General features: G+C 39.2%; 6 protein-coding genes across 6 annotated transcripts in view; 2 read left to right on the top strand and 4 right to left on the bottom strand.

Annotated features, from left to right (window-relative positions):
* Window positions 1–1,437: 1,437 nt before the first annotated feature.
* Thor (eukaryotic translation initiation factor 4E binding protein thor) lies at window positions 1,438–3,052 on the bottom strand. The gene is made up of 2 exons (XM_020943428.2): window positions 2,686–3,052; window positions 1,438–1,926 (listed from the first exon to the last, which is right to left on the bottom strand). Exons 1-2 carry the CDS (start codon window positions 2,828–2,830, stop codon window positions 1,718–1,720), a joined length of 354 nt encoding a protein of 117 aa, XP_020799087.1. The 5' UTR covers window positions 2,831–3,052; the 3' UTR covers window positions 1,438–1,717.
* A 4,701-nt stretch (window positions 3,053–7,753) lies between these two features.
* On the bottom strand, window positions 7,754–10,212 carry LOC110176928 (Polypeptide N-Acetylgalactosaminyltransferase 4). Its single transcript, XM_020943424.2, has 4 exons — window positions 9,668–10,212; window positions 9,267–9,609; window positions 8,782–9,210; window positions 7,754–8,709 (listed from the first exon to the last, which is right to left on the bottom strand). The coding sequence occupies exons 1-4, from the start codon at window positions 10,210–10,212 to the stop codon at window positions 8,050–8,052; spliced, it is 1,977 nt and encodes a 658-aa protein (XP_020799083.2). The 3' UTR covers window positions 7,754–8,049.
* A 701-nt stretch (window positions 10,213–10,913) lies between these two features.
* Window positions 10,914–13,330, bottom strand: LOC110177045 (putative polypeptide N-acetylgalactosaminyltransferase 10). The gene is made up of 4 exons (XM_020943562.2): window positions 12,555–13,330; window positions 12,156–12,498; window positions 11,676–12,098; window positions 10,914–11,624 (listed from the first exon to the last, which is right to left on the bottom strand). Exons 1-4 carry the CDS (start codon window positions 13,097–13,099, stop codon window positions 11,004–11,006), a joined length of 1,932 nt encoding a protein of 643 aa, XP_020799221.2. The 5' UTR covers window positions 13,100–13,330; the 3' UTR covers window positions 10,914–11,003.
* Window positions 13,331–13,405: 75 nt separating this feature from the next.
* Window positions 13,406–16,420, top strand: Pif1 (Pif1 DNA helicase). Its single transcript, XM_020943561.2, has 2 exons — window positions 13,406–14,513; window positions 14,568–16,420. Exons 1-2 carry the CDS (start codon window positions 13,572–13,574, stop codon window positions 15,618–15,620), a joined length of 1,995 nt encoding a protein of 664 aa, XP_020799220.2. The 5' UTR covers window positions 13,406–13,571; the 3' UTR covers window positions 15,621–16,420.
* A 326-nt stretch (window positions 16,421–16,746) lies between these two features.
* ND-PDSW (NADH dehydrogenase (ubiquinone) PDSW subunit) lies at window positions 16,747–17,770 on the bottom strand. The gene is made up of 3 exons (XM_086830658.1): window positions 17,543–17,770; window positions 17,029–17,304; window positions 16,747–16,956 (listed from the first exon to the last, which is right to left on the bottom strand). The coding sequence occupies exons 1-3, from the start codon at window positions 17,622–17,624 to the stop codon at window positions 16,832–16,834; spliced, it is 483 nt and encodes a 160-aa protein (XP_086686784.1). The 5' UTR covers window positions 17,625–17,770; the 3' UTR covers window positions 16,747–16,831.
* An 831-nt stretch (window positions 17,771–18,601) lies between these two features.
* Window positions 18,602–23,665, top strand: part of Snoo (Sno oncogene) — a 117,368-nt gene continuing 112,304 nt past the window's right edge. Inside the window, exon 1 of the mRNA XM_086830651.1 lies at window positions 18,602–20,739. Within this exon, the coding sequence (XP_086686777.1) occupies window positions 19,702–20,739 (1,038 nt within the window). The 5' untranslated portion in view covers window positions 18,602–19,701. The remainder of the gene's footprint in view (window positions 20,740–23,665) is intronic.

Below are 23,665 nucleotides of genomic sequence, written 5' to 3'. Positions count from 1 at the left end.
ATATAAAGTTGCCGGAAAGTATGCTATATTTTGAGTTTTCATGTCTCAAAAAAATACTGAATTTAATAAATTCTATCATATAGCGCCAACCTTTAAATAGTTTTGATTTCTTTTTGTTATTATTAAAAACCTGAACTCAAATTAACATATAGAAAACATTTTTGATCATAAAATAACATTTATCTTGCCTTTACGTAATACTTTATAACAATCTTTGTTTGTATAAATGAAATACAAACAAGTAAACGTAGATATATAAAATTTAAAAAAATCTATATATTTTCAATATGGCTTAAGACCTATAATTACTTACTATTTATATATATATTATATATATTTTATAGAATTTAAAACAAATAACTATCAAACAAAACCCACTACATATCATATAACAAATAACTAGTTATTTTCTTTACCCCTTTATTTATTCATTTATAAATGCATAGCAAAACTAATTAAATTGAGAGCTTCATAACACATCAGCAACTATTTGTTCCGTCTAGACCCCAAGCTGGCAGTATAGTTTACCTATTTAATTAAAATTGTTTGCCATTTATTTATAACAAGCGAGTAAACATTGACAGATAGCACAGAATTTGCATGCGTAGAACTACTGCTCCCCTCTATCTCTGGCCTAATCGAATTTTTGCACTGCGATGCTAAAACTCAGACTAAACAATTATTCAAATATTAAGTAATTACAAGTATTGTAATTCATGCGCAATAGTCCAGATGGAGGGAGACGCTGGAACGTGCTCCGGGATAGGATTGTCATCTACTTGGCTATAGTTTCGTGCTCTCCGGGATCGACTTGGATCGGATCGGATCGGTTGGCTCTATCTGAACATGTGCTCGGCATAATATATATACTCGAAATAAAAGGGAGACATGGGGGCAAAGGCAAAGGCAAAGGCAAAGCCAAAGTCGTTTCCTAACTGCGCAGTTTTTAAAGATCTATTTTTTGTTATTGTTGTTTGCCGGTTTATTTTGTAGATATATGTTCACACACACACTTTGTGTGTTGATCTTTTGTTTGCTTTATATAAACATAATTCTTTTTTTTCGATAACTGGGACACGCGCTGGCGGGGCCAGTGACTACTTAGCTAACTAAAAAAGCCGGCCGGTATTTCCAGCTGTCTATAAGTCACTTCACAGCCTCTATATTCTTATACAGACTTGTTAAGAATTTCTCCGATAAAAACGGTTCAATAAACTGACGAAAATATATAAATTTTTAAACTGACTCAAGGTGAAGTGGGAAAGTGTTCTATCACACGCGTTTCCCAAGGTTCATTCGCTGATAAAGAAAGCAATTTTTTTGTTGTGATTCGCACATGTTTGGCAATCTATTTGCTTATTCAAACATCAATCTAGATTTAATTCAAAGAAATGTGGCCTTGATAAGCCGGCAAATAAATGTAAAATCCCACTCAAGTTTAATTTTTAAATATTATGATTTTTTTATTGCTTTTTTACCTTACTCACTAGAGTTTTTAAAGTTTACTGAGTCAATATGACCGAAAGAACAAGAAAACAATTGGAAGAACTAAGGACTTGAGAACTTAAGAACTCAAAAACTTAAGTATCTAATATTTAAATTAATTAAAAACGGTTTCTAAGCTTATAAGATCGGGTTTTCTAGGGTTAACTACTAAGAACTAAGTATGATTTGGCAGTTGCTGCTTGCTTGGAATTTAAAGCTCTTCAAGGCCAGACTACAGCTCCAGCTGGAACTGCTCTTGATCCTCGATCTTCAAGGACTTGGTCTTCTTAACCAGCTCCGTGGGCACGGGAACACACTTCCTGAACGGTGTCCTGGGCGTGCCCCTCATCAGGCAGCTGGGGACATTCGAGGGTGGCGTCTGGCTCAAGGGCGAACCGCGGAGATTCTTCATGAAGGCACGCTCGTAAATCAGCTTGGTGCCTGGAATTATCGGAAGGAAGGAAAAGATAGTGATTAGTCAAGGTGTCTAGTGTCTGGGAATATCTAGAATTCCCAATGATAAGACCCACAGCTGCGTAATCATTGTGAGTCACAAACTCACAAACGGGAGCACATGTTCGTGAGTCTGGTTATCATTCCGCTGACTGATTCAGTCGGATGTCCAAGTTTCATCAGCCAACAACCAAACAAATTAAGGTGAGTTGAACATTTAAAAATAAATTTAAGAATTTGAAACAAAAGATTTCTTTGTTGGTTTATGAATAAAGGAAAAAAGTGCATTGATAAACAAATTTGAAAGGCTAATTCAAAATGCATTTTAAAATGTTTATAAGTGCAGAGAGAACATTTTTGTTTATAATATCTTCAACCTTGTTTAGTTATTTTATAATTCAAATGTTTCCAGTTTTAAGTTGTAAAATTTCATTAACAAATTCAGTTATTTTTTCTTTTATAAGTTCATTGAAACGAAATGCAATTCAAATTGTTCTTTAAATAGCATTAAAATACTAAGCAAAGTTAATTGAAAAATGTATTTTTAAAATGTTTTTAAATAGCACAAGCCCTGAGTTTTAATTTTAAAGCATGAACTTGATCTTTGAGTTATATTTAAATTATTGCAAAAAAGAAAAGTAAAAACGTTGGTAGAGGAATGAATATAGTTTGTTCAATTCAATTTGTTTGTAATTTTTGGCTGATTTAACTTTGATCAATTATAATAATTTTTGTCTTTCAACTTACCTCCTGGAGTTGTGGAGTACAGGGTTCCTCCGGGCGTCGAGGAGTACACCTCGGGCATCTGGATGGGATCCGAGATGACTATCTTCCTGGTCATCATGGGCAAAGCCTGGCTGATGGCCTGACGGGCGGTGGGCGAAGCAGACATCTTAAAATTGATTGATTTTACGCTTCTTGGCTGGAAACTTTCCGCTGCTGCTGCTTTTGTAAGCTCGTAAGATATGGCTGGCACAAGAGTTTTATTGTTTACACAAATTGCGTTGTTTTGCTGTGGTTTTTAATCAGCTTGCTGCTTCTTGGTTAACCGATGAGTACTGGTGGCTACTAGCTGCTCCTCTGCTGGCTGTTGACTGTTGGCCGTTCGCTGAGCGATTGCTGGCTGAACTCGGAAAGCAGCCGCTATTTATACCTCTCGCTCTCTGGGGTAGCTCAGCTATGCGCTGTCTCTCTCTCTCAGTGGCTCGCCTGATGTTTTTTGTTTTTATCGGCGAGTATTTTCTGCGTAGTTTGTGACAAACCGGGCGGTTGGTTGTTGTTGCTCTTGTATTTTAATATTTATATATATTTTTTGTTGCTATTCTTTAATTTTGTTTGTGTTTTAGTCTGCTGCACACCTTACAGACATTTCTAGCAAGTGAGAGAGAGAGAGAGAGAGAGAGAGGGAGCGGGAGAGCCTTCTTGAGGGGCTTCTTGCCTTGAGCTCTTGTTTATCTTTAGCCGTTTGTTATTGTTTAATGCATGGCAATATTATTGGTAAACAAGTTAGCCAGCAGCAGCAGCAGCATTCATTTCTTAACAAGAATTTGTATTATCGATCTGGCCAGAGGGGGAAATTGAATTCGTATTCAAATGATGACTCAGGTGAGGGTGCTGTTATCACCTGGTTTCTAATAGGTCTCGCTCTCTCTTACTTTTTAGTGCTAAAACGTTCTTCCGCAGAATTTCGGGAAGTACTCTCCTAGCTCCTATCTCTGTGTCACAGAGGCTATATTATTTGCACTCGTTTTCATGAAATACAATTAATTAGCATAAAGACACGTTGCCGGCAAACTTTTGACGTAGGTTCCAAGCGTATTCCGTGTGCATGCTCGTATTCGTCGAGCATAGCAATGAAACATACGATATTTTATGAAGGTTTTTGGACTAGAAGAATACCCAGTAAACGGAATTTTAACATTAACTATAATCGTATTAAATTTGGTAGCTGCATCATTGATATATCCTCAGTTACGAGAAGTGTAAAACATTATATATTATGTATATTATGTTATCATTCTATTCATTATTCTAAAGGTTTTAAAATGATATTCCCTATATTCCCGAAGTTGTAAAATATTATAAATTCAGCATTACATTACAAGTACTTAAAATTCCTTTAAGAATTGCATAAAAAAGTTGTACAAATTCAACATCAACTTGTATTGTAAGCTCGAATAATATTTTAATCATTAATATAATGTTAATCCTAGTACTTAAATTCTTTGTTTACAACTCCAATCAAGTGCCGAAATCTCTGAAACCCCCACATAATTAATAAAGACACTTGAACCAGCCCACATACCAAATTTCATATCTCTATCACCCTTAGTTGCCGAGTTCCTTGAGGTTCTTAAGTACCCATCGCAATACAGGGTACCACTTAAGCAGCGGCACGAGCAATTCACGCCATGCGGGGGCGATGTTGACGATTTTTAATCGTTGGACGCATGTAAGTAGCGCCAAAAGGAACTTTCTGCTTACGTCGGCGCCAATTCGGCCAATTCGGCGTAAATCGCTATTTTTTTTTTGGCCACGGGCCATACGAAAGGGAACGAATGGATCGCCGGGGTTAATGTAAAGCCGCCACGTGTGGCGATCTATAACGTTCTAGCAGATCGCCCCCCCGTACAGAATTCTGCACAAGGTCAACCACTAAGCGTGCTAAAATTTATGTGCTAAGAAGGGGAAACTTTTGGATATGGACCTTGAGGTTTATATTTGGGATCAGAGAATAATATTTATGGAAAAGCCTGACCCACAAACATCAATTACACTTAATGGGGTTGGGAGTTGGGGCTGCGATATCTGGGTAGGGTAAGTGCCAACTGACCCCCAAAATGTAAACAGGGGAGCCTAAGTAGAATCCCCAGAACAAAAACACCGAGAAGCCGGCGGAATTATGCCGTGTCATCCAGCACGTAGTCCACTGCATAAACATAAACACCCGTCCTACGTGCCTTTGCCGGCCTATACGGGAGATTTATTTCTCCGTAGAGAAAGAGAGACTCTGCGACATAGGCCATTAGGTCTTATCAACCCTCGAAGAACCGGCTCGGGTTTCCCTTTCCATTGATACCTGCGCAAAGCAGAGAGAGAGAAAGAGCATAGTTACACTACAGAAAAATATATATTGATAAGAAATGGGAGATCATTATTATATTATGTTATATGATAATAATACTAATATCTAAATCAGTAATAAATAAATTATAATAAAACATTTAACTACATAGCTTTAGGAGCAAATTTAAACAGATTTAATACTTCTAATAAATTGAACAAGTAAATATGATTACAATAATAATTAATATTTAATGAGATAATATCAATTATATCACCCTGATTGATGCTTAAGATTTCCCTATGTGTAGAAACATTTCCTATTGATATGATAATATTAATATAATTATTTCTATATAAAAAAAGAGTCTAAGAAACTGCTGGAAATTTAATATTAAAATAAAACATTTAACTACATAGCTTTAGAAGCAAATTAAACAAGTTGTGTAAGTAAATATGATTACAATAATAATTAATAATCAATTAGATATTATCAAATATATCACCCTGATTAATGCTTAAGATTTCCCTATGTGTAGAAACTTTTCCTATTGCGTTGCAGTTTAAGTGAAAATGCGTCTTGAGAAATTCTTAACCGACTCTCTAAGCGCCGCGAGGGGTGTTCTTGCCGTTCCGCCAGAGGCAAAGGGGGGGATGCCTGGTAAATACAATAAAATTCGTCTTAAATCTGTTTTTCGCCGGGTGAAATTGAAATTTGCTGATGAAATTGCACCATCCGCTTACGTTCTACGTGTTTTGGTTGAATAGATTTTATTTTATTTCTTTTTTCGGGTGGGATCTATTTCTAAACGAGTCTGAGATAGTTTGTGAATGAGCTGCTGTGGGTCGAATGGCAACTTGTTTTTATTTTTCAGCCTGAGTGGAATACTGAGAAAAAAGGTAAGAGAATGAAAATGTCATCAAGCAATGGGGAGTACAAGAATAAGGGATGCTCTATAATGCTAGGTAAAGATTGTTCTTAAAGTATCTTAAGGATAGGAAGAAATATTCTCTTAATTTATGATGATAAATTAAATGCTTTTTGATTCTGTATAATTCATTGGGTTTCTATAAATATTTAAATATATATATTATTTCTTTATTTAGTAAAAACTCTTCTGTTACCAATATTTAAGCTCAGAGATAGAGTATACATTTATGTCATTCCCAAGATTATTTATTTTCTCAAGCCTTTTTTGACGCTTTAGTTGGTAAACAAATTAATTCAGCAGTAAATAGTTCTTGGAAAGGAATGCAAGAAAGAAAACGTAAACAAAATATTATATAAGGAATTACTTAACATATATTGACGTTAAGTTGTCTGCCCATAAATATATTAAAATAATGTGTATAGTATTGGTAAAGTATATAAAAATGTTATGAAATATACCCTCAGAACTATGACAGTTAAGCTAGTAAATTAATGTAAATAAGTTAAGATTTCATGGTAGTTCAAACCGCTTTCCCTAGCTCATATACCCCCCAATATAGAGAATATTTGAATACAAAATAAACCGAAACACACATCCGAGCATCTTCGTTGACGTCGATGACCCACATTTTCTGTGAATTCAAACGAGGAGAGCGCCGCGCTGCGTTGGCCAAAAAACAAAAATCAAAAATCAAATCATTCATGTGACTTTGTTTATGCACAAAATATGAAAAGTACACCGAAAAGGAAAACACAAAACAAGAAGGAATTAATCAAAACAACAACAAGTGGCCAGTAATAAATTAGCATGCGCCTAGATAAGGATATATACCCGATCCAAATCGAGACTGCTTGACGCTAAGTCATCCAGGGAGCTTCTATCTTCGTCCTCTCGACAGTGAACCTTGTGCAATTTGCGTCTTGAATTACATCAGCCTTAAAAATTTGTATATATTCCCGGGGGTTGTGGGACATCTGGGACCTCAAGGGGGTTGCGATTCTCCAGTCTAGCCTGCGATCCTCCACCACTTCACCTCCGTCGCTTTCTTCGTTCTCCGGTTCTGTTTTGAAAAGTTCAACAGCCTCCGATAAGGTTTTTTTCGACAGCCAAAAAAATGTTTGTTTAATCGGGAAAATCATAAACTTATAGAGAACATTGAATGCTCTAACCATAGTATTTATTTAAAACTATCAAATAACTTGTAATCAATTAAGAACGAGAGTTGATGATAAGTTAAGATAAATCTCTTTTTTCCATTCATAGAAAAATTACTTAAAGTTCCTTAAAATTGCTAGACAACAGTTAAAGTATTATCTATTTTCCGAAAACATAAGCTTAATTATATGAAACCCTTAGAGGATTTCTCAAAAAATCACAATACCTAATGATATATTATATATAATATTATTATATTATATATATAGGAAGACAGAAATGAACATCAAAAGTTCTGCCTTGCGATCGGATTGAAGCGTCCTCCCGATAACAATCATACTTGCGAAGTCCAGATCTTTCACTTTCCGTTGGCTATATATCAATAATGGATGTGGAAAGAATTAATGGAAAAAAGGAATTTACTTAGTGAATTTTTTTTATATTTTTTTTTTTCGGGAAACCTTCGCATCGATCAATGAACTAGGCCCCATGACGCACGCAGGTCCACGAACTTGTCTGATCGAAAGGTGGCGATATGCTGATGTGTGAGAATTAATTCAAAAGAAGATTACAGATATTCCTAAAGAAATATATATATATTTGTTTTAAGATATTTTTTATTGTTAAAACTAGAAAGAAAAAGAGGGAGAAAAAGAGAGGGATAGGGATTTTTCAAATAGGATATTCTTGATTAGTTTTAATTCTTCATTATTTTTGAGTGTTGTTTTAAACTGACATTTAATCAGTTTACATTAAAATAATAGAGGAAGAAAATACATGAGATGTAAAATTTGAAAACATCTTTTAATAGATTTTAAATTTATTAAAATTTATCGTTTTAAATAATTCCCTTTCACATTTCTTAACAATTTTTAAATAAGATTTTAATTTACAAAAGCGATTTCTGAGGCATTTTTAACAACTTTTACATTAATTTCGGTCACATTTCCATATCTTTTCCCTACTCAACTCCCTCAAAGAACTTGTCCAACAAGGTGTCATTCACACTTCCGAAAATCCATCTCTGGCGATCGTTGCCCCTCTGGCACTCATTCACAAGGACCAAGGGCTTCCCATTCTCCACAAAACCCTCCATGCAGCGATTGCTCCTCTGGCCCTGGACCAGCCACTGGGTCTCTCTGTCATAGAACCAAAACTGATTACCGCCCATATTATGGCAGGACCACATCCAGACAGTGGCATTCGGTGGAGAAGTCTGCACATCCAGGCAGATGGAATCGGAGTGCTGGCGAAGCTCACGATAGGAGGACAACGTCCAGAACTGAGTGGCCTGCGGATGGGTGCGGTTCTCCGCGCAACTGAAAAGGCCAACTACCTCATTGGAAGCCTTGCCCATGGTATCCAGACAGTACTGGGAATAGGCCACATTCTGAATAGCACCCGAGGCATAGCTGGGCGGCTCTATGGGTGGGAACTTGGCCAGGAAATCGGGAGCCACTTCGGTCATGTACCAATGGAAGGACTTGCACTGCAGACGCTCCCGGATGGCCAGCTGGCGGGTTAAGTCCCCGGCATCTAAATCATTATAGGTATCCGGCTGGCGAGCATATATATACTGCTTATATTCATCCATCCAAACCTCAGCCACTCGCTTGTGGTTCTAAAAAGAGAGAGTATTGGAAGTTAAATTAATAAATATATTTTATATGATAAATATATTTTAGTTTCCCACCTTGGCCACAAAGTTGTGCTTCCTTGGACTCGGCCTGGGTTCCATGGGTCCCCTGAAGATGTGAGCCACCCTGGAGCAGGGTACATCCAGTAACATGCCGCCACACATCCAGATCTTGAAGCTCAACTCGTATTGCTCACCACCCCAGATGTCCAACTGGTCATCATAGCCACCCAGATCCCAGAAGAAATCCGTCCGAATGGCAAACAGACCGCCCATCATCACAGGACTGCGATAGGGCAGGGTTTTATCCACCGAATCCTCGGGCAGGACAGGCAGCTGTTTGTACAAGAACTTCCAATCGAAGCCACCACGCGATCCCTCCTGATAGCCACCACCATAGGAGAAGTCTGTGTGCATTATAATATCCACAATGGGGCAGGTGGAGATCTTAGGATTTATGGCAATGGGTTCAAGCAGGGGAGGTAACTAAAAGGAGTATTTTATTAATAAAGTAATCAATTAAAACCATATATAAAACTCACCCAATTATAGTTGCATTCAATGTGGGAATCAAAAAACACCATGACTTCCCCTACGGCCACCTTGGCTCCGGCTAACCTGGCTCCAATCAGGCCAAGTCTCTCCGGATTCCTTACTATATCCACTAGATGGGGAAAGTGCCTGGCCACGTAGTCATCCAGCGGTTGCTTCAACACCTCCCACTCACTGCCATCGTCCACGAGGATTATCTGTCGGAGTAACTCTGGCGGAGTGCGATTGATCACACTATAAATGGATCTCAGCAAGGTGTTGAAGTGTTCGTTGAAGAAAATGAAGATTACACTGACATTGGGCAGCTTTGTCAGGTACTTGCGGGATTTGCAACTAGAAAATAATATTAAATAATTGAAAAATATAACAATAATATATATGCTGAACTCACGCTTCCGCTCTCACATCCGGCACAGAACGATTAACCGAAATTCTATCCGACAAAAGACCATTAAAGCCGTTCTTCTTGTACAACTGATCCTCCAGCTCCTTCTCGTCGGGATCATTATGAGCGGCGGCTCCATGCTCTCCCAGACCGATCCGCTTCCTGTCTGCCTCCATGGCCACGTAATCATGCCAATCCTTGCGCTCACCTTCCGGTTCCGGAAGCCTAAAGCCCTGCTTCACCTCCTTGGGCGGATTTATGAAGGAGTTGCGATCCTGGTACGGTGGTCGTGGTGCCTTCCTGGTGGGTATAATATTTGCTGCTCGAAAAATGGGTGTGATGGGATCTCCATTTGGATCTAGGTTCTCCTCCACGACATTGCTAGATGGTCGCATGCGCTGCTCCACAATCAGAGTGGTGACCAGGGATACCAGGGCAATGGAGAGCAGCGAGAGGATCACCTTGCGCACCAGGCGCTTCACATATCTTTTCTTCATGGCCATGATCCTGACGTCTAGCCGGCGGAAACCCAAAGCGGAGACTGCTGCCATGGCAGGGCAGCCACGGAGCAGCAAGCCGGAGACACCTGGCAAAAATCAATGGCCATTAGTGTAATTGATCTGCGACGAGAGTGGGGAAAATAGTGGGAGATAACACACTGGAGGCAACACCGTTCTCCACTATCAATCAATAGGTGAAGTAAGTAGTTGCTGCTGTTCCAATGAGGTGCGGTAAGTCTTAACCATGACATTTATATCAAGTATATATGTGATATAGGAGGGATAAGGCCAAGATCTAGATTCTAGTCTGAAGCTTGTAACGCAAGGAAGGAGTCATTTCCGACCCTATAAATCATAAATATTCATGATCAGCATCAACATCGGAATCGATCTAGCTATGTTTAGCTAAAATGTAATTTTTTTTTAAATTTTAATAAGTTTTTAAGGGGTTACATCGTTAAAATGATCAAAATTTAAGAAAAAAAATTAAAATATTTTAATTTTAAAACTTAATATACAGATTTGTTAGCCCTGTAAAAACTAGCATCAACTAGTAAATCAATCCAAATTGAAATTTATGGATTTTTGGCTTAATTATGATATTTGAAATAGTTTGATTTACACAAAAAATAAGCATATAAACAAATGTATTTAATATACCTTAAATACATATATTTTTCAGATTTATTTTAGGTATACGAAGGTCATATGTACATATATTTAGGTATGCTGTATGTAGGTATTTCAGGAAATTAGGTTCGGAATGTTTTTATTCAAAGTATTAAATATAATACTACATTAAACATTTTTTTTTTTTTTAATTTGATGAAGGTAAACGTCTCTTAGGCACTACCAAAGTTCCATCTCTGCAGTACGTTGCTCTTATCGCAATTATTGGACACCACTTGGCCAGGATTTGATCCGATTGGAGGAATGGCCTCTAGGCAGCGGTACCACTGTTCACCCTGCTGGATCCATTTCAACTTTGGATTATAAAACCAAAACTGATTCCCGCCCAGACTGTGGCAGTGATACAACTTAACAGCGACATTATAGCCCTTCGATCCGCCCTCCTCCAGGCAGGCATTGCCCGTCTTCAGACGGATTTCATGATCTTTGGTGAAAGTCCAGTCCTGGTACTTGCCCGGCGGATTAGTGCAGCGTGCCAGGCCCAGCGGCTGATTGTGCTCCCTCTCGAGGGTGTCCATGCAAAGGGCAGGATGGGCCACGCTCTGGATCACACCCGAGGCCAGGGGCAGTGACTCGACGGGGGGAAACTTGGCCAGAAAATCGGGAGCCACCTTGGTCATGTACCAATCGAAGGACTTGCATTTCAGCTGTTTCCTCTGATCCTTCACGGCGGTCATATTGCCAGCATCCACGTCTTGGAAGAGTTCCGGATTTCGTTCGTAAACGAATCTCTTGTAGTCATCCATCCAGACCTCAGCCACGCGCTTGTAGTTCTGTGTGCCAATAAATATCAAGAGTTTATTACTAATTAGATCCTTACTCACCCTTCCCAGAAAGTTGTAGTTCCTTGGATTCGATCGCTTGAGCACGGGTCCCCTCGAGATATGCGCTACCCTGGAGCAGGGTATATAGAGCAGCATGCCGCCGCACATCCAAATCTTAAAGCTCATCTCTAGATACTCCCCGCCCCAGATGTCCAGCTCCTCATCGTAGCCGCCAAGATCCCAAAAGTATTCCCTATCGATGACCAAGGCGCCCACCAGCAAGGGAGTGCGATAGGGCGAGGACGGCTTCAGAGTGTCTTCGGGTAGCGGGGGCAAATGCTTCACATGGAGACGCCAATTGAAGCCAGAGCGAGTGAGTTGGGATCCCATCTCATAAGCAAAGGTTTCGCGGGAAATTGCGTCCACAATGGGTCCTGTGGCAATGGTACGATGAATGGCAATGGGATCTAGGAGAGGGGGTAGCTGAAAACCACCAAATTATATAATAAAAATATTGATATAAGATCCTAAGAACCTTACCCAATTGTAAGTGGCTTCAATGTGGGAATCCAGGAAGATCAAAACCTGGCTGCTGGCTTTTTTGGCTCCCACCATCCTTGCCTTAATTAGACCACTTCTCTCGGAAAGTCTTACCAAGCTTACTATTTTTCCAAATGTCTGCGCCACATAGTCATCCAGTTTTTGTCCCAAGTCTGCCAAATTACTGGCATCATCCACCAAGATAATCTCACCAAGAAGCTCCGGGGGAGAACGATTTACGAGACTGTGTATAGATCGCAGCAGCACACTCAGGTGTTCGTTGTGGAAAGCGATGACCACGGTGGCATTGGGTAGTTTTTTCTGGTATTTGACCTTATTGCATCTAGGAAAGTCAAGCATAAAGTTTAACTTTTATTTAATTTGGCATTCAAAACTCACCTCCGCGGTCTCACATCCGGCAAAGATCGATTTACGGAGATCAAATCGGACACCACAGCTTGGAAGCCGTGGAGCCCAAGAAGCGTCTTTCCGGCGTCGTTTATCTTCGCAATGACAGCCGCCCTTCCAATTTCGCCAAGCCCCTTCCGGTGTCTGTCCCGGAGCATGGCATATTGGTTGTGCCAATCCTTGAGAGTGCCAGTGTGCTTCAGCAGGCGGAACAAACCCCCTCTACTCACTTTCAAGTGCTCGAATTTGTTTCTGCTCATGCTGTTGAAACGTTCAGCTTTTTCGGTCGTTATCAGGTCCTCGGTATAATAACTAGTAGAGATATCTGAGGAAACCACTAGTGGGGACTCTAAATGAATCTCTTGCGGAATATTTTTCCGTATCTCAATTTCCGAATGAATATCCTTTGACTTGTTGTTGTGCTTATTTACCGATTTCATTATGTGTATGTGCTTGCCCAGGAAAACCGTCGATATCAAGGACCCCAATAGTATGGCGAGCAGGAGTCGCACAAGTAGTTTTATATCGATATTCATATTTGGATTTTCTTTACGAAATATATGATTTCAGAATGGTTCGGTGGTAATATATATAATATATCTCAGGAATGAATTAATTTACAAAGCCTTCTAGTTTCCTTTTAAATGTAGAAACATTGAAACTAACTTGATGTAGTGTACACCAAAAGTAACGTATTTAGAATTTAAAAATAACAAAGGTGTGTGTTGCCCAGTCTGGCAACGCCAATATCAACAGCTGCATCACGTCAAATTTTTAGTGTAAAGTTTATTTTACCCATGTCACGATCGCAGTGTGGCCAGGTATTAAAACCGCTAAAAAACTTTTACCGCGAAACCGCGATCAAAACCGCCGAAAATGCAGTACAGCTGACAAAAAATCGATGTTTTTATCGTTATCGAAAGTGATTTGCCGCATGAGGAAGTGGTTTTTTTTATTTTTTTCGCGCTAAATTTAACAAAAACCCGAGTAAATCAGTGTTAAAACGCGATGGATCTCAACGACGCAGTGCTCACGTGTGCGGTGAACATGCAGTGGACAAATTCCGTGGGCGTTATGGGTCGCAAGCTGGCCTACAAGACGGCGACTCTGCGCTTGGTGCGCAACGATCTCCGGGAGCTGTTCGTGGAGGTGACGCCCGAGAAGCTGAAGCCGCTCAAATTCAAGCTCAAGGATCTGATGGTGCACAAGAAGTTCATGTCCGAGGGCAAGGCCACCTTTAATTTCAAGGCGGAAAGCTGTACGCTCTATTTGTCGAATGCACCGCCCGGCACGCTGATGTTCTTCCTGCGAACGATCTTCATCAAGATGAACGGTAAGGAGGGAGCTCAGCCCGACGATGCCACGCTCCAGAAGAAGCTGCGGGAGCACTTGATGTCCGGTAAGCCCAGCAGCTTTGAGGACGTCTCCCCGGTGACCACGGCGGAGATGATTTTGGCGCGAAAAAAGGCGGGCTTGCTGTCGAAGGGCTCTACGACGACACCATCCCCTCAGGCGTCCAAAAAGCGGCGCTTTGAGGAGCTGCGAGAGGAAAGAGACAAGGGTGGCTTGCCGGCGGCCAAGAAGCTCTATCAATCCGCCACGGATGAGACACTCAAGCTGAGCGAAGAGCAAATGGAAGTACTGCGGGCCTGCACCTCTGGCAAGAATGTCTTCTTCACGGGTTCCGCTGGAACCGGCAAGAGTTTCCTGTTACGACGTATCATATCAGCTTTGCCGCCCGATGGCACGGTGGCCACGGCCTCAACGGGAGTGGCTGCCTGTCTGATTGGAGGCACTACACTTCATGCCTTTGCAGGCATTGGCGGCGGAGATGCGTCCATGCAGAGGTGCTTGGACCTGGCATCGCGACCCATGAGTGCCCAGACATGGCGCAAGTGCAAGCGACTCATTATCGACGAGATCTCCATGGTGGATGGGCAGTTCTTTGAGGTAAGATCATTCAATTTTTACTATATATTTAATAACCCTATTTTTACCTTCTAGAAAATCGAAGCCGTTGCCCGTCACATTCGTCGCAATGATCGTCCTTTTGGTGGCATCCAGCTCATCCTTTGCGGTGATTTCCTCCAGCTTCCGCCAGTTATCAAAGGTGACTTTGGAGCTGCGCCCACGGCCACGCCGCAGCAGCGTTTTTGCTTCCAGTCCAGTGCCTGGGAAACCTGCATTCAGTGTGTCTACGAGCTGAAGCAGGTACACCGTCAATCCGATCCAGAGTTTGTGAAGATCCTGAACCACCTACGCATAGGACATGTGAATGACTCGATAACCACTCGACTGGCGGCCACTTCAAAACAGAAGATCGAGGGCAATGGCATCTTGGCCACCCAGCTGTGCTCTCACACCAATGATGCTAATTCAATCAACGAATCGAAGCTGGAGAATCTTCAGGGAGACAAGATCCTTTTCAAAGCGGACGATTCGGATGCATCGATGACGAAGCAAATGGACCAACAGGTGCAGGCGCCATCCCAGCTCTACCTAAAGGTGAATGCCCAGGTAATGCTTCTGAAAAACATTAACATAGCCAATGGTCTGGTGAATGGAGCTCGCGGAGTGGTTGTTCGGATAGACAAGGATAATCTTCCAGTGGTTCGATTCAAGAACAACCAGGAGTATGTGTGCCGCCACGAGAAATGGATCATTAAGACCGCCACTGGAGGCATCCTCACACGACGTCAGGTACCGCTTAAACTGGCTTGGGCCTTCTCCATCCACAAGAGTCAGGGATTGACCCTCGATTGCGTGGAAATGTCGCTGTCCAAGGTATTCGAAGCTGGCCAGGCCTATGTGGCTCTATCCCGTGCCAAGTCCCTGCAATCCATTCGCATCCTGGACTTTGATGCCAAGCAGGTTTGGGCCAATCCCCAAGTTCTGCAGTTCTACAAGGGATTCCGACGCAAGTTGATGGACACAACGATGATCCCATTGGGACCCAAAAACAAGGACAAGAAGCCCGGTGAAGGCAAGTCCGCGAATAGTGCTCTGGCCAAGCTCAAGAAGAGTCTCATGAACAAGCCCTTAGTCTCGATTAGCTGATCAATGGGAAAGAGTATAGATGAATTTGTAGTATATAAACTGAAGACCTACGCGGATTTTCGGTAATTAATATTAATTAACTAACATAATTACTGAGAATATTCACGATTAGTAATGAAAGATACAGCTTAAAATTCCCTCAAACTATGAACAAAATGAATAATTTTACTTTATTTTTTTTTTAACAAGATTAATTTCCTTTTTAGTCAAATTTTTGTTTAAAATTGCAAGAAGTAGATTTCAATTAAAATCATATATGTAGTTTCCTTGACATCTACAACATTTCATACGTTTTTCCTTTTTTTAAATAACAAAAAATTCTTATTTAGTTATTTTACAGAAAGAAAAGCATTTTCCTTAAAAACCCATATTTTGTAAGTTTATTTTAAGAAGTTAAACTAATTTTTTCTCTTATAACGAATTGAAATATTATTTTGTTCATAAGTTTCCGGAAATACAGCAAGTGTTTGTTAATTATTAATTGTGAAATTCAAAATTCCAATTCAAAAAAGCCTCAAAAAGAACGCTTTAAAAAATTCAGATTGATTTTTAAAGAAATCCTAAAGACTGCTCTTCTCTTTTTGGAAGATCGATAAATTTCTCAAAGTATCTACTTAGTTTAAAGAGAACATAGTATTTATAAATCTCTGCTAGAATTATTTAAAACAAACTAACGACATCTTAAATGAATTGATTAACAGCAACTAGAAACCGATCATATTCTGGTTTTCTAATTTAAAAAATTGCTAAATAATGATAATGACTTAAAATTTTAATAAACTCCTTTATAAGAAATAAAATAATTTTGCTTTTACTCTTAACTTTTCAAACCTTTTTTTTTACAGATCATAAAGTTAACTGCAGAAAATATTGATATTTAACGAAAAGTCGATAAAATCAATATTATCTCTGATATATTGGACCAATAAAATTGGGATTTTGAAAATTCCTATATGACAAAGGTTACGATATGATATTGAGCCCGATGTACAGATTTGTCGGCATATCAAATCGATCGTTTTCACTTGATATACATACCTAATTCCCTTTACTTCAACTTTAACCTATAAACCTTTTCCAGCACGATTATCCTTTTAATGAAATTACTTTGCAAATGCTCACTGCCTTCGATTTACCATTTTTTCAGGGCGTGTGTGTGTATATTTTCGAAATAACGGATAATGGAACTAAAAAAAAACATCATCCAGCCTTTAGTGGACTGCCTCCTCTTCTTTCATGCCACTGCCCACGGGTCCATGGCGACGCTCCCAGATCAAGCGATGCTTCTGCTTCATGTAAGCGGTCTTGGCATTGGCATAGCCACCCAAATCGCCATCTAAAACAGTCCAGAAACGAATGAGTAGAGGGACTCACTCACATAGCAAGAAGCTCGTTTGTTGAAACTCACACTTGATGAACCAATTCTCAGTGGCCTTCTCGTACTGTTCCAACAGTGGCTTGCACTTGACCATGTGATCCGGAGCCTCGTACAGGGTGCAGTCCTCGAAGCGCTGGCGGAGGATGTTGACAATCTCATTGTCCACCATGCGATCCCGACGGAACTGCTGGTCCGCCTCGAACCGGCAGACGGCGTCGTCCACATAGCACTGATCGATGGTCGGCACGCGACGGAAGCGCTGATGGTACCAGTTGTACTTCTCCTGGTTGGGCTCCACAATGGTCTCTGCAAGGTAATTGATATCAGAATTATTTTTAATTTAAGTGTATTATTTTTGCATTGGGAGAGTGTAAACAAAAACAAACAATTCGCGCGCAGTTGAGGTTATGTCATTATGTAATTGTCCGGAGTTTTTTCAAGTTTTTTCAACTTTTTCCCATTTGTCGGTCCGTGCAAGCTATTCCCGACTTTAAAGGGGATCCCTCGAGATCCTTTTGGTAGCAATTAGCAGGATATTACATACCACGGAACCAGGTAATGGGTCCATCGATCACATTGTGCACCGATTGGGCAAAACTAGCCATCGGACTGCGCGGCTCTGGCATTTCACAGGCTTTTCGTTTACCCCCCTGCAAGAATACAGAAAGGAAGTCAGTTTGGTGTCTCTATTGTCTAGAATTCCTTTAAAAACAATAATTACTTGTAAAATTAATCAAAAATTCAGTTGTAGTATGACCGCAGTCGGGATAAACGAAAATCTTCCATCAGCTGTTTCGGGTTTGTGGTGAGAAAGCATGTTCAGAAACCCCCCTATAGAGGCGCTGCCTATTTTCTTATATTAAAATTTAAATCATAGTAGGCTTTGCAAAAAAAAAAACAAATATAAATAGACAGCAAACGCCAGAGTCACTTCAGTCAACGTTAACACGCTGCAGCGTTGACTGGTTTACTTTGCTATTTTTTATTTATTTTATTTGTTTTTTTTTTTTTAATATTTTACCTTAAGGATTGTGATCCCTTGGCCAAGAGTTCGATACTTCGCGGTTATCTTTCAACTCGCACCTTTTCCATTTTCTTTATAAAAACGACTACTATGGTTTATTGTTTTACTTTTTCTATAATTTTAAATCTATTAATTTACCATCATTAATTCTTATAGTCTTATTTAATACTTACAAGAGTAAAACAGCATGATGCGTCTGATGCATATCACCATTGCTGTCTTCGTTAGCAGTATTATTTATATTTATTTTTATGTTTTTAATCTATTTGACAATTAAGTTTGAATCTCCTTCGAATTTGTTTCCGTAAAAGAAAAGTTGTGGTAAATTGAACAGAAAACGGGGATTATAGGGCTTACAGTTTCGTTTCGATCCGTTAGATCATTTTTTCTCTAAGATTCCAAAGAAGTTTATTATTTTAACTCGTTCTTAATTTTTTTCCCGTTCGCGTAAGTAAAAAATAATCTGAAATTGGCTACAAGCTAGTTGCAAGCTTCCTAAGCTTTTTCGTTGTCAAATAGCCAGAAAAAAAAGCTCAACGGGCAACACTGTCAAGCTTCTATGTAAACTTGCCAAACTGCCAGCACTGGCTTCTATGTTAAGTGAACAAACGAAAGATTCGGTTCGGACGTGTTGGCGGCTGTCGCGGTGGTGGCAAAAATCGAAATATATCTCGAAAGCTCGCACGTGCGACGCTTGCGAAAAAAAAGATAAATAGAAAGAAAATAAGGTACGAAGATACAAAACGAGCGAAAAGATACAAAGTAAAGTGCGGCGGCAATCCAAAGATAAATGTGCAAAAAAGGAAAATACATAATTTGCAAGCAGAAGATTTATAAATAGTGCGACAACAACAACAACGAGAAATTAAAAGAATTTGTCAGGCGGCGTTTTTTGTACCTCCCGCTTTTTCGCTCTCTTTCGCCGCTCCCCGCTCTCCCGTCTGCCGGCCTTGCGTGCGCGCGTGTGTGTGTGTGTGTCCCCGCCGTGTCCGTGTATCCGCGTGCCGCGTGTGAGTGTGTTTGTGTGCTTTTGCAGTTAAGAAATTGAAAATAAAATGAAATACGAAAATTAAAATTTAGAAATTGCGCCGAAAGGAGAGGAAATTAATTGATGGCGAAAATCAAATAAAGTGCATGCGGGAATATCGCCGAAAAGTGCGCACAAGTTTTGTTCAAATCAACGCCGGAAAATATGTATTTCTATAAATACAACTTAAAATAATGAAAAATAACGAAAATATATAGGAAAAAAGATGTGTTTGTGCAGTGCCAGCTGAATTTTGCCGACGGCAAAAAGCTAAATGCTTAAATTCTAAAAGGAGAGCTGAAAAATAATAAAACTAGCTGACAAAAAAAAGCAAGCAAAAACAAACCAATCACAAATGTGCCAAAATTAAAAGAAAATAAAATAAATTATAAAATTACTTCAAACACTTAATATTAATAATAAATATAGTAAATATATAACCCAGCAAAAATGGATCCCAATCGTTATTAATAAAATTCACAAAATCTTAAAGACTTCTATAATCAAGTGAAAATTAATCAATCAATCCATATAAAATATTATTAATAATCATAAATAAGAGGTATTTTCAAGCACCCTTGAGAGATAACCCTGAAAGTTCTCAAAAATGGATTACTAAGATATCTTGGGAGACACATTAAAAGGCACCAAAATGACCGAATACGTGACGCCCATGATAAGCAACGTCCTGAAGAAGTACCAGACGAGTGCCACCAAATCGCTCCAGGGACCAGGACATGCTCTCAATGCCGCCGGCGTTGTCCTCGGTGACATAACCAGCAATGGGAGAAGCGACAGTCCTGGCCTCCTCCTTGGCAAATGCCAGGCCACATCGCCGGTGGTGGCCGCCGCTCTGATTAAGAAAGAGATTCTAAGTTCCCCGGAGCCGCAGGAACTGCATCATCATCATGATTGCTCCACCGGTAGCAGGGGGAGTCCGCCCCAGATATATCCACCTGCCACACCGCCGCGGGAACTATCGCAGCCCATACTATCGATGGCGGATTCGGGATGCGGTGAACTGTACGAGACGCGGCTGGAGGGCAAGACCATTGGCTGCTTCTCCGTGGGCGGCGAGATGAGGCTGTGTCTGCCGCAGTTTCTCAACAATGTCTTGAACGACTTTTCGCTGGAGCAGATCAATCGGATCTTCGACGAACTGGGCATCTACTGCTCCCAGTGCACACCAGATCAGCTGGTGGAGTTTAAGGCCGCCAAGATCCTGCCGTCGGATGTGAAGGCGAGTGGATTGATCACCCGAACGGATGCCGAGCGCCTGTGCGCCGCCCTGCTCCATCGATCCGATCGGAACAGCTATGTGCCCATCGAGAGCCTGGCCAAGGGCGCTCTCAGCTTCCACGTCTATCACAAGTGCTTCGGGAAGTGCGAGGGCATCTGTACACCGGATATGTACTCGTACCAGAAGCCGACCTGCATCAAGTGCCTGGAGTGCGACGGCTGGTTCTCGCCCCAGAAGTTCGTCGGCCATGTCCATCGCAAGTTCGAGAACCAGACCTGTCACTGGGGCTTCGACTCACGCAACTGGCACGACTACCTCCACGTGGCGCTCGATGTGGAGAACCGCGAGAAGTACCAGATCATCCTGGATCAGCTCAAGGAGGTGGAGCTCAAGGAGATGCACAAGCAGATGCACAAGCAGCAAGGGGAAATGGATCATAAGAAACGAAAGGTAAATATCAATTTATCATTTTGTTTGTCATCATTCGAAAATATATAGTTTCGGTTATAATACAAGGAAAGCATTGATAAATTCATTTTAGTAATAATTTCTTAAACTAATTAACGAGTTATTTATCTTTCTTAATATTTAAAGACATTTAGCTTAGGATATAGCTTTCCTTTGCTTTCCATTATATTTTTATGCCCTTGCAGGGTATTATAATTTCAGTTTTAAGCCTGAAACACAGTGAATAAGACATTTGCGACCCTATAAATCATATATATTCTTGATCAGCATCAAAAGCCGATTCGATCTATCGATGTCTGGCTGAAATTTAATTTTTTCCAAATTTTAAAATTTTTTATGGGTTAAATTGTCAAAACTTTACGAAGAAAAATTAAATTTTTTTGCATTTTAAACTGAGTATGCAGATTTAATACCCTTAAAAAAACAAACATAGGAACGCTTTCCAAAGTGAAATTAATGCTTTTTTGGCTTAGTTATGAGTTTTTTAAAATTTGATTTATAGATAAAATTGTCATATACAATATAAATAAATATCGATTCAAAGATTGATATATTAAGTTTAGTCAGAAGCTTGTAAAAGTGTGAAGGAGTCATTTCCGACCCTATAAATCATATATATTCTTGATCAGCATCATCTGGCGGTTCGATTAAGCTATGTCCGGCTGAAATTTAATTTTTTCCAAATTTGAAAATTTTTTTATGGGTTAAATTGTCAAAACTTTACGAAGAAAAATTAATTTTTTTTTGTATTTTAAACTGAGTATGCAGGTTTAATACCCTTAAAAAAACAAACATAGGAACGCTTTCCAAAGTGAAATTAATGCTTTTTTGGCTTAGTTATGAGTTTTTTAAAATTTGATTTATAGATAAAATTGTCATATACAATATAAATAAATATCGATTCAAAGATTGATATATTAAGTTTAGTCAGAAGCTTGTAAAAGTGTGAAGGAGTCATTTCCGACCCTATAAATCATATATATTCTTGATCAGCATCATCTGGCGGGTCGATTAAGCTATGTCCGACTGAAATTTAATTTTTTCCAAATTTGAAAATTTTTTTATGGGTTAAATTGTCAAAACTTTACGAAGAAAAATTAAATTTTTTTGCATTTTAAACTGAGTATGCAGATTTAATACCCTTAAAAAAACAAACATAGGAACGCTTTCCAAAGTGAAATTAATGCTTTTTTGGCTTAGTTATGAGTTTTTTAAAATTTGATTTATAGATAAAATTGTCATATACAATATAAATAAATATCGATTCAAAGATTGATATATTAAGTTTAGTCAGAAGCTTGTAAAAGTGTGAAGGAGTCATTTCCGACCCTATAAATCATATATATTCTTGATCAGCATCATCTGGCGGGTCGATTAAGCTATGTCCGGCTGAAATTTAATTTTTTCCAAATTTGAAAATTTTTTTATGGGTTAAATTGTCAAAACTTTACGAAGAAAAATTAATTTTTTTTGTATTTTAAACTGAGTATGCAGGTTTATTATCCTTATAAAAACAAACATAGGAACGCTTTCCAAAGTGAAATTAATGCTTTTTTGGCTGAGTTATTGCATTTTTAAACTTTACCTTGTACAAAAATTATCATGTAAAATTCTAGATCGTTTCCAAGGACTATATCTCTTGGATAAAATTGGGTTTGGTTTTTGTAGCCTTTTATTAGTGTATTTAGGTTGTATTTTCTTTTGTATTTTCTATATTTCTGTGTTCCGGTGACTGAAAAATAACCCACAGTGACGAAAAGTGTTATTTTTCGCCTTGTTGTTGGCATAACCTTGATTTCCTGAGTACTCTAAGGGATTATTAGCTAGATAATCTCTCTCTGCAGCCCCGCCCTTCGTTAGCTCTCACCCTCTCTCTCCCTTCTATATTTATGCACACACATATTTTCCGAGCCCTGATCTTAATTTTAATTATGCATTTGACCGACCGAAAGACCCACCCAGCGGCAATTACGAGAATAACAACAATTTCAACAGAACCCCCAACGTCCATTCACATTCGATCTTCTTCTTCTTTTTTTGTTAAAGAAAAAAAACCATAGAGAAGACGAAAATGCAAAATAGACTTAATAACAAAAAATGGCACAAACTTATAATGAATTCATAATAATTATTATTTCCAATGCAGCTGCAAATTTATGGCGCTCGCTCCTCCACTGGGCTGGGGTGTAAAACAATTTTTTTTACCTCTGCTTTCATTTTTGTTTTGTTTTGTCGGTTATTATTTATTTAAACTACTTAATTTTATGCTTAAACAGCGCTCGCGAAAAATATTTTCACGCAAACAGACAAAAAAACACAATAAATGATACATTTTCCGCTGCAGATTGTGCTTTTTGTTGTCTCTTGCTTACTTTTGGGGGATATTTTGTTGCTGTTTCATATATTTTTTGTTATTGTTCATATTTTTTTTGTTGCTGCATTTCGCGGTTGCCGGCGCGTCTGCCGCATTTTGGCATTTTGTTTGCCGCCGCGGCAGCGCAGCCACGCAGCTTATTTTTAGCATTTTTTCGTTCAGTTTTTGCCGATTTGTTTTTGAAACCTGCGGGGAAAGGATCCTTAGGATATAGGAGATCTAGGTTTGATACCCTGTAAATTGAAAGGGTTCCTTGAAAGACACGAATGTGTTAGCAAATGTACTTAGAATTGTGTGGGAATTGTTATTACTAGGACTTAAGTTTCTAAATAAATGAAGATTATATTATTGATTATAAAAACTAAGGTATATATTTATTGAATCTAAACGTCTTTTAAAAATTGATACAAATAATCAAAGCTGGCTTAAAACAGCACTATTTCAATAGTAAAAATACATTACATTAATTCAATAAATAAATAGATATCGAACAATATTTCAAAATATTCTCACCCTTTCCGAATTTATTTAAAA

This window comes from Drosophila serrata, unplaced genomic scaffold (genome assembly GCF_035046125.1).
Source record: "Drosophila serrata isolate PLE 108 unplaced genomic scaffold, ASM3504612v1 contig_240, whole genome shotgun sequence".
Lineage (NCBI taxonomy): Eukaryota > Metazoa > Arthropoda > Insecta > Diptera > Drosophilidae > Drosophila > Drosophila serrata.
This window is presented reverse-complemented; position numbering and strand designations above follow the sequence as displayed.